The sequence below is a fragment of the Malus sylvestris genome, chromosome 13 (genome assembly GCF_916048215.2).
Source record: "Malus sylvestris chromosome 13, drMalSylv7.2, whole genome shotgun sequence".
Taxonomy (NCBI): domain Eukaryota; kingdom Viridiplantae; phylum Streptophyta; class Magnoliopsida; order Rosales; family Rosaceae; genus Malus; species Malus sylvestris.
The window spans coordinates 3,252,213-3,266,720 of NC_062272.1; the positions used below are offsets into that span (position 1 = coordinate 3,252,213).

At 35.9% G+C, this 14,508-nt stretch overlaps 1 protein-coding gene across 3 annotated transcripts; it reads right to left on the bottom strand.

The window, feature by feature from the left end:
• Positions 1 to 2,671: 2,671 nt before the first annotated feature.
• On the bottom strand, positions 2,672 to 11,590 carry LOC126594899 (uncharacterized). Of its 3 annotated transcripts, XM_050261164.1 has the most exons (8): positions 10,674 to 11,555; positions 9,607 to 9,729; positions 9,415 to 9,452; positions 9,184 to 9,293; positions 9,010 to 9,102; positions 3,620 to 3,656; positions 3,503 to 3,541; positions 2,672 to 3,407 (listed from the first exon to the last, which is right to left on the bottom strand). In XM_050261164.1, exons 1-8 carry the CDS (start codon positions 10,751 to 10,753, stop codon positions 3,181 to 3,183), a joined length of 747 nt encoding a protein of 248 aa, XP_050117121.1. In that variant the 5' UTR covers positions 10,754 to 11,555; the 3' UTR covers positions 2,672 to 3,180. The 3 variants fall into 3 exon arrangements, 1 of the variants encoding a protein (XP_050117121.1); XR_007613467.1 differs by lacking the exons at positions 3,503 to 3,541; positions 9,010 to 9,102; positions 9,184 to 9,293; ... (1 more) ...; positions 9,607 to 9,729; positions 10,674 to 11,555 and having other exon boundaries at positions 3,261 to 3,404; positions 3,620 to 3,775; XR_007613468.1 differs by lacking the exons at positions 2,672 to 3,407; positions 3,503 to 3,541; positions 3,620 to 3,656; ... (1 more) ...; positions 9,184 to 9,293; positions 9,415 to 9,452 and adding an exon at positions 9,455 to 9,498 and having other exon boundaries at positions 9,607 to 11,590.
• Positions 11,591 to 14,508: the final 2,918 nt, after the last annotated feature.

Consider the following 14,508-nt stretch of genomic DNA (forward strand, 5'->3'; position numbering starts at 1 on the left):
ATGCCACCAAATCCAGCTTAGTCCAACTTTCTTTTTTTTCTTTTTTCTTTTCTTTTTTTTTTTATATATATTCGTTCAAAATTTTGTAAAGAATGTGCTATTTACATTTTTATTTATTTATATATTTCTGTTTATTGATCTTTTGATCATCTTCAATTCATTTAATTCGACGGTTAAGAATTGAGAGATATGACGTGTAAAAGATAATAAAAAAATTATATATATAACACCACTATTTTGTAAATCGGCAATTCAGCAACTCAGCAATATACATATATATACACATATATATACATACATAAATACATATATGCATATTCTCGATGGGAACAAGGACAATCTCCGAGCATAATCTTTTATTTTGTTCACATTAGAAGAAAAGACTACATGCAGGGTTAAAGTAATCCGTTAGTTTATGGACAAGCGATAGGATGCTATGAAATATAATATATTGAATAGCGGGTTTAATCTGGTGGCGGTGGGGCCGGCCCGGCATGGATAAAGAGAAGTAATTTTGTGTTGTGATTTTATAATTTAGGGAAAATTAGAATTTCCTATAGTTTTTTTATATTATTTAGATTAAACATTTGTGTTTTTTTAAATTTGATTAAAGTGCTTTGACCAATAGTCACCTCTATTTTTTAAAATTAAAATACTATTTATCGTTTTAATTGCATGATGCACTTTTCCTTATTTAGTAGAGATATTATTAATTAAACTATATTTTCTCTTCTTCTAAATATGTTTTTTCAATCACAGGTTTTTTTTTCGTTATGCAAACATTTAATATTATTTCTTTTTCCAAATGGTTTTTTCTTTTTTCAAATAGTTGGTAATCAACATAAAAGTTCCATGTAATTTTTTCAATTTTTTTGTGAAATTATTATTATTATTTTGCTGTTTTTTTTAGTATAGTTGTTGACGAATTATTATTAGGTACAATACATTACATATATATTATCTGCGGGTATGTTTGTATTTACAAAAAATTTTAATTTGTATGTTTATTTGCAATTTTGGTACGTTTGATTTGATACTTATTGTTAATATTGGTACATTATTTTTATTTTGGTACGTTTTATTTTGTACACATTGTGTATTGGTACGTTTATATTATTCACAATCTTATTTTCTCTTAAAGTACTAAAAGAAAAACTTATTTCGGTACGTTTGATTTTGGGGGATTTAAAAATATTTTAAACTATTTTGGAAAGAAAATATCTTAAATTGTAGATAATTATTGCTAAATTGTAGCATTATTGTGAAAATAAATTGAATCTAACCAACTTTTTTATTTTACAATTATCTCTAATGGAGAAGATAGTAATCAAAAGGTTAGATTATAGGAAATTTGTTACAATATAATGTGCATATAACACCAAAATTATAACAAAAAAAAGTTTAATCAAATCACTAAAAGACATGGATGTTTGATCTAGAAAATTCAAAATTGAGACGCCTATATCAAAAGATCCCTATAATTTAATAGGAGGAGCATCGTCTCTCTCACAGAGGATGTCTGCAGAAATTGTCAAATGTTTGAAAGTGGAGGAGGTGGTGGGTCAGTGCCCTAATTATGCCCCGTCTGTTGTTGTTTTTCTGCTGCTGCTGCCCGTGAAGCTCCTCCACGGGCTGCTGTTTGTGGATCTTGACGTCGAGATTGCTCGGTTTCAAAGCTACCATGGTATCATTTGAGACCTGAAATCTAAATCCTAAAATGTGATTTATCTACGACAAAGAATGCCCACGCATATGTAAATCGATTAAAGTAGTGTGTTTTCTCTTTTGTATTTAAGTTTGAATTTCTTCGTCATAATTTAAATTACTAATATGTAAAATGTTGTTCGGTGTTTACTGTTGTTTAAAATTACAATGGCTCCTTTATTTTTCTAAGTTAATATGTGGAGTAATGCTAAGTAGACCGAATTTCTAAACCAAATTTGCATGAGATTAATGGGTAAGTTGGTAAGTGGGTTCATTTTTTTTTTTGCAAAATTTAACTTTTTATAAGAATCAATAAATTTTTTTTTTTCAAATACCGGATATTCAAGTGGTACTCTACATGTCATAATACATTTTTCGTGTTCCTATACCTATTTTATAACACGTGAGTGCTCATTTAAAAACTAATCACTTTGAAAACGTGGTATTGGGGAAGAAAAGTAAAAGCAAACCGCGAATATACGAAGCACACGCGTGCACAATAACAATTCTGCCCAAGTGATAAGATCGTGTGAAGAAAAGCCGAAATCTAGTGAAAACACACATGCAAGTTGCAACCACGACCACGACATCAAGGTTCCCAAAGTCTACTCCCCGCACATTGACGTCGTATTCTTGCACTTCATTATTGAAACGATGCCACATGTGGTGCAACTTTCTAGACACGGAGGAGTTGGAGAACTCCTTTGCAATTAAGATATTACATGAGTTAGTTGCAGTATCTCATATCAATCACATCTTGTTAAGTTTTATTAAAAAATTTTGGTAACAAGTTTGAGTTGAGTTAAAACGTTTACCTATTTAACATAACGTTTTGCGTTAATTATACGACATGCGTAAATTTCTCTAAAAAACATTATATTATTAGCAAGAGAAATCATGTTCCTGATATATTTGTGTTATGAAAGTTACTCTCGCATTTGAGAGTTAAAAAGTCAACCAAACCAAATTACGTTACCTTTAGCTTAAGCTTATTAATTGATAATTTACCCATTTGGGTCACATTGATTTTAGGCGCAGGAATGTCTAAAAAGTTTGCCCCAAAATTAAAGAAAATAGAACAAAGGGCTTTAAGCCCAATCCGCCTAACTTGAACTTAGAGATCCACAATACAAGCCTAACCTGACAACCTCCGTCTCACCAAACTAACTTAATTGAAAATTAAGCAAGTTTGTTGCAAGAGAAGTTCATTTTTCTGGGTTACTCTAAACTTGATACACTCCGGGACATATCTAATCGATGTGTTTCCGGTATACGAAGGAGAAAAACTAACTATTTTAAAATTCAAAAAAATGAAAAATGAGAAAAGTTTACAAGAACTACCGTGTTTAGTGGTGTTCAGCTGGTGGATTGAAGCAGCTTCATATATTTGGAGATTACCGTACCTTTACTTTCACCCGGGCCTCCACGGATGTATGCTTGGATTCCACAGCTGCAACTGGAGATCCTATAATCCTGTTAGGGATGCTCTATAATACAAGATCTTTGTTTGCCCTTCATGCGAGAAGACAAAAAAATGGTTAACAAGGAACGTGCAGCAGGGTGGCGGCCAACTTCAACAAGGAGGCTTGACTGCGAACCATGACGTGAGAAATATCCTTTTTTACTCTTGCCTAATCGTGAATTTCTTCTAGCAATTATCACAGCTGCCCAACTCTTTCCTAGTTTCGTTTGGAATTTGCCTGGGGAAAAAGAAGGCAAACAAAAAATAATAGTTACAAATAGCAGAAATCACAAATTTCCCTACTCTAGTTAGCATCAAAATAAATCAATCTAGCTGCTGTCGAAATGAAGAACTCATCCAGCACCTTTCCATGTTCTGTTTGGGAATAAAAATATCAAGAGAGGAAGATAAGAAAGCTAACAAAGTTACAGCAAAAGAATGAAACACTTTTACCCATTTCGTATTCCAACGCTTGCAGAATCATTTCAACCTGGACAGAATTGCATAACCATATTGAATGAAGGGAAATCTTAAGAAATAGTGGAAGGTCTGAAAGGTCTATACGCGTAACTCATGTCAGCCCATATAAGCACGCAGCACGCAAGTAGGAATGAGTACATTTCTTGTGTTGCAACATTACTTTAGTCTAAAGAAAGGTTTGGAATTGGCACTGTAGAAATGAATAGTGTTTCAATCCGAATTTCAGATTAATTACAACCATGCCATTGGTCTTTGTGTTGGTTTTGGGTCAGCAGCTCGGCCCTTAGCTAGGCCCAAATGTGTTGGTTTTGGTTGGGAAGCCTGGCCCTTAGTGATGCCCAAATTATTTAATTACATTTTTGCCCGTCTAAGATTAGAATCCGATGGTGGGGATGGTGTATTATGAAGGGCAATTTTGTCCTCTCCGTTTTGGGCGAGATGGGGGGTCACCGGTTAGGTATCATTTGTTGTCATTCAATTAGGGTTTCAGGGAGGGTCTGCGAGAGAGAGAGAGAGAGAGAGAGAGAGAGAGAGAGAGAGAGAGATGGCGATGCAAGGAGAGCGAGGGGGAGGGGGAGGGGTAGGGGTCTCGGCACTGTTGCTGCAGATGGGAGGGTCGATATGGTCAGAGAAGACCATATGGATCGTCGGGATTTTAGGGAGACGGGGTAGGGGTCATCAACAAACCCTACTGAGAGTGGGGTGTGCCGGATCTTGCGTTGCATGCCTCAAATCCAAAGATAAGTTCTTTTTTAAATTGTATTCTTTAATGGTGCCTTAGATTTTCTAATTGTTTAAGTATGTTAGGTCCAGTTTTGGGGGATTTGTGATTTTATGGAGAGAGATGGATAGGGAGATAGAGATTGACAGAGAAAGGAGAAAGCATGGCTATGTGCATTTTTTTGGGTTAATTAATGGGTTGGTGCGCAGGGTTAGTGAGGAGAGAGTGACAGAGGGGCAATATGGGCACTTTTCTTGGCAATATAGTGCTTAGCTTAAAATTAGAATGTGATTAAGTTGTATTGAATTTGTTCGATTAACCACTGGACCATTTATAGTTCATTTAATCTTTTGAATTAGTAAGCTAATGTGTTGTGTCCTTTACATTTCTTGGTATGTTATTGATATGGAAAACATCATCTATCTGTTCTATTTATCGCATGTCATAAGAATCAAAGTAGACTTGGCATCCTTTTTGTGGCCTTTTTTGTGTTGGCAGATGCCATCAGATAGGCAAAATCATATCGGCTACAAAGTGCAATGAATGCTACAGGTTACTAAGTTTCGCCATATGCCTTCATTGCGGCATTGCCCTTTCTACAACAAGTAAGCATTCTAATTTCACTTTGTGGAATGATATTAAGTTGACTTATGGAATAATATAGAGTTGTATCATGCATGAAAACTATGAATCCATTTCATCATGCATTTTTTAGTTAAACTACTATGTTTTTGTTCAATTGACTACAATTCATGCCGCAGTTTGCTTCACAAACCTCTACGGTTAGCTTCCATACAGTATGTTGCAAGTTTGAGGATATCTCTTGTTACACCCACCGATAATTTAAAGGGGATTTTAACGAAAAGCACCCGGTACTGTTCACTTTAACGAAAAACCACATTTTTACACTAAAAAGTCAATCATGATACTATTCACTTTACCCTTTATTTTGTCTTTATCATTAAAACTCAAAGTTTTCAAGCCATTTTCATTAATTTTCCTTAATTTAAATTGTATTTTCACTAAGTTTGAGATTATCTTGCTTTTAAAATGGTTTTTGAGTCTTAAATGGTGTGCCCAAGGGGCCCACCCCCTGTTTTGTCCTCCGGTTCCCTTTCCATTTTCTTTTATTTTTCTGAAAAGTCTTCATCTTTCTCTCTTCTCCCTCACTCTCCTTATCACTCTCTCTCGACTCTTTCTATCTCAACCCCTCCGAGGGCTTTTCTTACCAACAAACAACACCACAACAACATCAACATCAACATCTCCATTAGCACCCTAGTGAGCTTAGAATCGAAGAAAGAACACCCCAAACCCTTCTCTTCCTTTCGGCCGGTACTGTTCATCATCTTCTTCGTCGAGTTTCGTATCGTTCCGACATTGGTAAGCTTCTAGAAGACCTTGTGTTGTATTTTAGGGTTATATCGAAGCTTGTTTTAAGTTGTGTATACGTTTGAATAGCAGAAAACAGCTCGGAGTAGCTTTTCCAAATTTTCCGGCGAGCATGGCCACTTTCGAGGAATTTTCCGGCCAAACCACTATGCGTTGGCCGGTGTGCAAGATATAAATCTCTTCGTCTCGCTGAGTACTACAACTTTCCTTTTTGTTTCACCCAATTTCGTTGAGTATTGAAGAAGTTATACTCATTTGACTCTTACCCAGTTTCCAGCGACCTCAGAGGCTTTCGAGGCAGTTTTCGGTCAAACCATTGCGAGTTAGACGTTGTGTAAGGTACCATTCTCTTTGTTTCTTCTAGAAATACAACTTTCCTTTTTGAATCACTCGATTTCGTTGAGTTTTGACAAAGTTATGGCTGTTTAAAGTTGGTGTAGATTTCCAGCCGAATTCCGGCCTTCTTCTTCCTTGGGTCCGGCGACCCATCAAGAATAGGCCTTTTGGGCCTTTTCTGCCGAGCCCAACCCAAACCCATTTCTTTTATTTATTCATTTTGTTTTAATTTTAATTGGTTTATAAAAAGGCCTTTGGGCCATTTTATTTAGGGCTATAGGCCCGTCTTCTATAGAACCCAAAAACCCTTAGGTTTAAGGCCTTTGAGCTTTAGCTGTTGGGGGCCCTAAGCCCAACCCTAACCTTTTAAATTATTTTTGTTTATTAAATTGATTTTAAAAGCCCTAAAGGCCTTTAGGCCATTTTCCTTTAGGGCCTTATGCCCGTGCATCCTAAGCCAACCCATTAAACCTCATTACCCTTAACCCTTAACCCTGATCTGTCCAAACCCTTTATGGGAAATATTCCGTTAGGGAATATTCCATTAGAGAATATTCCGTCAAGGAATATTCTAGGAATATTCTATCGACTTTTACGAAGTTTAAATGAGTCCATTCTTAGGGCTGGTTTGGTATTGCTGTGCTTTGAAAAAAAACTGCTGTGAGAATAAGCGGCTGTGCTGTGAGAATAAGCGGCTGTGAAATAAATCAGCAGAGTGTTTGGTAAACTTTTTTGTAAAAGAGCTTTTGGGAAAAAAAACAGTCTAATAGTGGATCTTTTCATTAAAGAAGCACTGTAGCTCCGTGTGCTTTGAAAAAAAGCCAGTTTTCCAAAGCTACAAATAGCAGCTTCAGCTTTTTCCTTTGATTTCAGCTTATTCTCACAGCAGCTTCCAAAATAAGCCATTTTTTTTCAGTTTACCAAACACCTAAAACCCTCACAGCTTTTTTTCATGGGTGCTTTTTTTTTAAGCACCTCACTCCCAAACTAGGTCTTAGGGTAATTCGACGTCCTGAATCCGTTTCCAACATCCGTTTTTCCAAATTCAATTGTTATAATAAAGTTTTATTAATTGGACCATTTATGTGCTTAGGGGCAATATTTGTGATGTTTCCATGGTTGCTAGTTTGCGTGGCTCTTCGACGACTAAGTATCTGTGAGTTGACCCCTTCTAAAATGATGTTTTAATAATAGAAATGCATACATGAAAAGTATGGTTTATGAGATGCTTTGAGATAACATGCTTATTGAGGCTAGTTTGAATTATTACTATTTTTCCTATAACCCACGTTCTTATAGAATATCTGATGGATGACAATATGATATTTAGAACATGTTTCGAACACCTCTTTATAGTATAGATGATGAATGACTTTATACTATGAAGTTGCTTTTCAATATATATGTGTTAAATGGTTTTGTACTTACCTAGTGATCCTTTCCGCTACGGGATGTAGGGATAGATTCCGGTCCGTCCCGGGCGACAGTTTGGTGTTGGCATAGGGCCTGGAGTGTGTTTCCTCTGGCTATTAGCACAGGGACAGGGAGCCGGCATGGGGCCTGAAGTGTATTTTCCTCTTACTGTCTGCTCAGAGACGAGGAGCCGGCATGGGGCCTGCAGGTTATCGGACAATTCACTAGTGATTATTATATATCCAAATTATGATTTGAGATATTGCACGACATGCTAGGTTTCGGAAAACCTATGTTTATCATGATATATGTGTTTTCATAAAACCTGGGGGTTAGTACGTTGATAACTGTTTTATTATATATATATATATATAAACTTGGTCCACTCATGTTTGTTTTGCGCCCCCTTCAAGACTTAGAATCGAGGCATACAATCCCGGCATCCAGGCATTTCCGCATCAACATCTTCAAGTCCTCTCGGTGTAGGACCCACTTCTTTGTTCATTCAATTTTATATTATTTCTTTTATTGTTCTAGTTAGTTGTATGCTCTGAACACGTTCCTTAAATGCATATTCTTGATTCTTTTATATTTATAAGTCTTATCCATCCTTTATTCTCAGCACTTGCACTCAATAAATGGCTTTCGTCATCTTCGGGTGTCGGCCATCATGTGCCTATCCTGGTATTCGGGGAATATCGGGATCGGGGCGTGTCATCTCTACATCTTAATTTTTGCTCTCTGGTTGCTTCAAGTTTGTAATTTTACATGCTACACTGCCACTTGATTTGATTATAAAAATGTAAAACAAAATCCGTCCATGATTTACAAATTTGTATTCGATTTTTGATGTTTTTCAGTGTAAGGCATATGTTGCACAAGTGAGGTATGTAGGCTGCAGGGCATATATTTTGCCATCTTAACTACAAGGGCAAAATATGTGTAAACTGTAGCTTGCTTCTATTTCTTCAGTCTTGTATGGAAACAAACCTTCTGCTTATTTTTGCCTTTGAACAATTGTGGTTACAAAATTAGCTACTTGAACAAGTCCTCGACACTTTCTATTTTTAATTACCTGTTGAAATGGTTGTCTACACTACATGACACATATTATATGTGTGAACTAAATGTTTCTTCTGTTTCTTAAGGAAACAGAACTTTTTTGGAAACCATATCTTTCTAATCAAAGACGTTCAATTTCTTCCCACTCATTGTACAATGATGTGTTTATATGCCAACTCACTTGAATGTATTTAAAAGCAAAACTGCTTATCTTATCGACCTCATCCACTCATGTATCCCTTTGTTTGTTCATAATTGTGTTGAATTTATTCAACTTAAATGTGTTTTATTTATCCGAATACACCTAAAACAACTGGTTCCCGCGGCAACGCACGGGCCTAATATCTAGTAAAGAACTAAATTAGACATTTCATCTGTATGCCTAATATATTGAAGCATGTCCATATAACATTAAATACGAATGCCTAAATATATATACTTTGTCAAAATCTTTCCCAAGATTAGCCTCTACGGACGAATTATTTTCATACACCGTCCAAATTTCTTTGATCTCTCCAGCTGCAGATAAGAACTTTTCCAATTAATACAATTCTGAAAATGAATATTTTCAGATATAAAAAGAGTTCCAGGAAGGTAAAAATTAATGATCAACCCTAATCCCTCCACCAAGAACCAAGCACATTTCATCCAAAGCTGCTTGCTCCATTCTGCTCTTCACTGCTTCCGGTACGCCATCAGATGGTGTTATATCTCCAACAATAGCTGAGAATAGTTCAATAGCAATCTACTATCAAAACACATTTATATATATAGGTATCACACTAAATCCATTGTAAATATAATACAGATGAATAACGTGAAAGAACAAGGGAACAAAAGATACCTTCTGCAGTGTCGTGCACAATTTGTATCTTGATACACCTGTTCTGTTGAGGTAAGGGAAGGCAAAACACGAGAAAATAAGGTACTGCACAGAAAAAGGTCCAAGTGGCATATCAATTACATGTATAATCAAGCAAGTCCGATTAGAAAATGATAAAGAGCATAGGCCATCATATAGCATCCGAACTCCAACCTTTCTCTATTCGAGCCAGGAACGTCACCAGCAATCAAGGACATCAAAGCCATGCGATACATATGATCTGCGATGGACTCTGAACCCTTTATTCCCTGATTGATCCAACCCTTCCTTTTTGTGGTCTACGAGAGAGAGGGATATGATATCCTGAATCTTCTTGCAATTCATATAATGAAGACATTGTAAGAATATGAGTATGAGATAGAGAAGTTTTGGGACCCGTTATATGTATTCAGTTTGATAGAAAAGTCTTGTTAATAAGAGGAATGCTTATCCTTGACAAAGAAGGATTTTGTATAGCATTGAGATCAGTTCTTATGGAACAAGGAAACAAGTATTTGTTTCCTATAGGGATTTTAATCGGGAATCCTATCTGTTATGGAAAAGACTATATGTATATATATAGTGGCCTCTCTTCTTATAGAACACACGCTCATATTGGGACTTAAACCTATTTGTAAGTCGAGTTCTTGATCATATGCGAGAGAAGAGAAGGTTCACTGAAAAGCTTGGCGTCATGGCTTCAAGATCTGGAACTGCTGCAGGTATGCTTTTCTTTTTCGTCCTCTCATACACGAATTGTGGTTAATTCTTTTCAGGTTGTAGTTCATGTTTTAATCTTGTTTAGTAATTCACTGCTAACAGACATATTATATACACCCCCACTATTACTACTTCCACGAATCATTTTTCTCTTCATTAGAAAATCCTATCAAGTTTTAAAACTAAAGTTACTAAATTCTTCCCGGCAAGTCAATTTTCCACTTTGTCCCACTTAGTGTATGGATTGCATTCCAAAACATCTCAATCAAGATTTTCACAATATGAAACATGGAGTTCAATTCAAGCACCCATCTGTGTTTGGTAGTTGAGAAAATTCAGAAGTACCTAAATTTTCAACTTTCCTAGCTAGCTCCCACCCAATCTCTCAGAGACTACAACACAAATTTTCAATCTTTATAGACTGCAGATCACAAACACAAACAATTCTCCAACTTTCCATTCATTTTATTGATTAATTTCTCGGTAACCAAACAGATGGAAAACAAGCAGAATCAGCGCATATCTTGAGACGGTGACACAATGTGAGAAAATCAATGGCGGAGGACGCCGGATGAAGAGCCCGGAGACCCGAATGAAGCATCGGATTCGTTCGAACTGACAGACCGCTTGGAGGCGAGCCGTCCGGACTGGGTGCCTGCCAACGAACGGAGACGCCGGGACTTCGGCGGAAAATCCGGGTCTGGACTGTTGTGCTTGGCCGGTTCGTTAGTGCAGAAATGAGATTCAGATTACAACCTCATCAAATTGAATAGAATAAAATAGAAGAAATAAAGACACCGAGAAATTTACAAGGTTCGGCAAAAATCCTAAGATATTGCTCTTCACTATGAATAACAGTACAAGTACACATGAGTTAAATCAACATAACTCAATCCCGAATCCCTTGCACACCCACTCATAGAATTTTCCCAAGAGCCTCACTCTATCTCAAGAGTTTTTTCACTATAATACTTTTCACTCTAGCTCTCTTGATTTTTTCTCAACCCATGTTCAACCTTTCCCATGGGAGAGCCGGATGCTCTCCCCTTTGATGCTTCTATGATGCTTACCTTCCCACTTTCTAAGCATTACTAAATGCATAAATATTGCATCTAGTTATAGGCATACACTAGCAACTATGCCAACAACCAAGACCAAAAAGTCTTAAGTTCACATAACATAATTATTACCTAGCCTACCTAGCATGCACCAAAGTCTATACCTAGTCTATAAAGTACAACTTTTCTCCATTTGTCATTTAATGCATAGAAGAGAAAACATGCACAATAAAACATGCACAATTGTGTGCAAGCAAACACAAGGTCAAGTCTTGCTTGCTTCCAACTTTGCTTGTGACGGTTACCATGTCTTCAATTGTTGTCAACATAATTACTCACAAATGTATGGGTCAAACACAACATGGACAAGATCCGTTGAAGAAAGCGGGAGGCGAACGAGGAGGAACAGAGTGGGTCAGTGGAGCCGTGCAGCAGGTTTGGGGAATTAACTTACGAAACACGTCTAGGGTCTTAACAAGACTACGGTCTTGTATAAATAATTATTAAGTATCATTTTTACTATCTATGTAAATCGAATTTGAGATTTTGCGAATACTATTAAACCAAAGGTTAAATAGTTGAAAGACAGTTTTATTCAAAACTTAGAGCAAAAGTAATTCTTTTGTCGGACAATCTAATACTAATTCATCTTCTACTGTATCTCACCACTTAAACATTTTCTTTGGAAATTTGCATTTTTCCAAATTTGAGGGGGAAAATGTCAACAATGCTATCGTTCAAATTATAAACGTTTAATTATATGAGATCGAGAAATTAAGAGAGAAAAAATAAGTAAATATGTTTGGGTTGATTAGGGATCAAGTTTTAATTAACACTACAATATAAGAGTCGCTACAAATGCCCCGATTAGTGTCTCAACTATGCACATTCCTAGAATTTTTTTTCCTTCGTTTAGCTAAAGAATAAAAATAAAATTACAAAACAATATTACAATCTAACTATATAAACATATATAACAATTAAAGAGTTGGGAAATTGAATGAATAATAAGTACGAGGAATTATCAAAGTATGTCCCATCCTATATTTTCTCTCAAAGTGAGATTCTTTATGATTATCCCATATTTTAATGTTAATTCTTATGTTAATATTATAAATATTATATTAAAAATATGAGGTGACAAATAATTTATAAAAGGTCATTTTCAAAAGAATCTCTTTAAGAATTCTCTTCTGTTTGTACTATGTGCCTCTGTGGCACCGGACCAATTGAACAAACGATCGTGGAAAAGAAGAAATTGTCCTTGTGTGTTGAATTCACGGACTTCTTTTTCTTACATTTTTTTATGGGGAATTCGTGGACCTTAATGTTTTGAGAGCGGCGCAAAAGCGTTTCCCACGGATATCACAACTCCCATGCACTCATGCATGCAATGATTTCACTGCCTCAACAACTCTTTTTATAAGACCTAGGTTGTCTGCCATTTCCATCCCGTATGTTTTTTTATTTCTTTGGTCACAGTACGTTATTATTTATATTTTTATTACTTTTTATCTTATTATTTTTATAAAAAAATCAATATAAAATGTTGATCTGATTTAACCGTGACCACAAAAATATGAGGAGATAAGAAAGGTATGGAATGGGAGAGCAGATAATTCAGGTCCCTTTTTATAGAACTTTCTCGACAAACTTGACCGAGTCAAAGCAGCCGAAAATAATTGCACAAGTCATTAGTCTTTCTACGAAATGGTGCTATCTACGTAATGAGAGATTTTTAGTGTGATCGTCACACTAGTTGGTTTATTACGTGTTGTTATATAATTGATGAGATATGTGTGTTAAAAATTTAATAACTTAAAAAGTAAAATTTTCCACCACCTACATAAAAACATATGGTGTATCATCCGTGTTTCTATTAAATTAAAAATTTCTCCTACGTAACGGCGTCTGTTGACAGATCTGAGCCTTGTAGGGTAATTGACAAAACGTTTGCTTCTTCACGGAACCAACCACTGAATTAGGATATCGTTCTTGGGATTTATAATATTTTTATACAACTGTATTCTATTTTAAATGAAGAGTGATTGGAATTGAGATTTTTTAGGAATCTTTGTGTCGGCTCGAAAATTCAAATAGTTCAAGAGAGAGATCCGAGGCATTCAAGGACTTGATTTTGTGAATGGTGGGCCATGTGTTAATAAATGTTGCATGCTATAAATGAAGTGGCTTGATTTTTTGGGTCCGTCGGCTCTATACTCAGAGACCCAGAGAGGATCGCAGCCTAGGTCACACAATAGGAAAGTCATAACTATCATCATCAATAAGTCAAATTCAAAACTTCTCACTTACAAATGAAAATGATACATAACACTAGTTAGTAACTTAAGACTTATTATTTACAAATGAAAATAATTACACTAGTTGGTGAAATTTATAATTAACCCTAAAAGACTTGATTAACAATAAGAGCTCATTATGGGTGGCTAATTTAAATTTAATAATTTACGATTAGAATCAATAATTATTGCATTGCTTATATGATTTCCTTAATCAAATCGTCTTCAGCCAAGGCTGTATCCAACACAAGATTCACTCTCGTGACTCCAGCTAATTATGGGATTATTGCACTGTTTATACATAATTATGCATAGCCAGCCCTCTAACACTCATATTAATACATCTGCTTAATTAATATGATTTCTCAAGCCTTTGATCAAACTGGTTTAAACCCGACCAGCCCGGCTCTCTTCCAATCCTTCCTCGGAATAGTACGTCCGGCTGCGTTTAATTGGTATGTTATTTTCATTTTCATTTAGTGTGTGTACCTTACGCTAAAAAATCATCTAAACATTCAAGAACGCGTTTAAACCCAAAAATAAAATAAAACCTCATATATGTCTCTTTTCCTTGATCAGATTGGAGGTTCAACCTTGGTGATGAGGAGCCTAATCAAGTTGTTAGGGACTCTGAAATCAAAACTGAGGTTTTTAAACAAAAGAAATGCGTATTCAGAAATTGAGAAAACTGAGAGCATGAGGATGGACATGATGCACAGGAAAGCTCAGGCATCAATTGTACCGACTCTGAAGAATGCCGATTACCGGAGGAAAAAGAGCCACGCACATAGCCGCTGATCCGTGATCGATTGAAACCAGAATTTCCCTTTTTATTTATTTGATTTGGAGAGGAGCAAGATATACGTTCTGCAGCTATTTGTTTCAGCGGTTTCTACTGTTTCAAGTCATCAGTGTTTTAAGTCATATGAAAATAGCTCTGCAGCTATTTGTTTAAGCAGTTTTAACTGTTTCAAGTCATCACAGCGCCACTTTGAGGT

What these genes read in the sequence shown, in the direction of transcription:
- LOC126594899 (XM_050261164.1), bottom strand. Translation starts at nt 10,753, where the DNA reads ATGCTTCATTCGGGTCTCCGGGCTCTTCATCCGGCGTCCTCCGCCATT. An exon ending in CCTGGCTCGAATAGAGAAAG is followed by an intron (nt 9,453 to 9,606) that starts GTTGGAGTTCGG and finishes TCAACAGAACAG; the next exon opens with GTGTATCAAGATACAAATTG. An exon ending in TGAGTTCTTCATTTCGACAG is followed by an intron (nt 3,408 to 3,502) that starts CAGCTAGATTGA and finishes CTTCTTTTTCCC; the next exon opens with CAGGCAAATTCCAAACGAAA.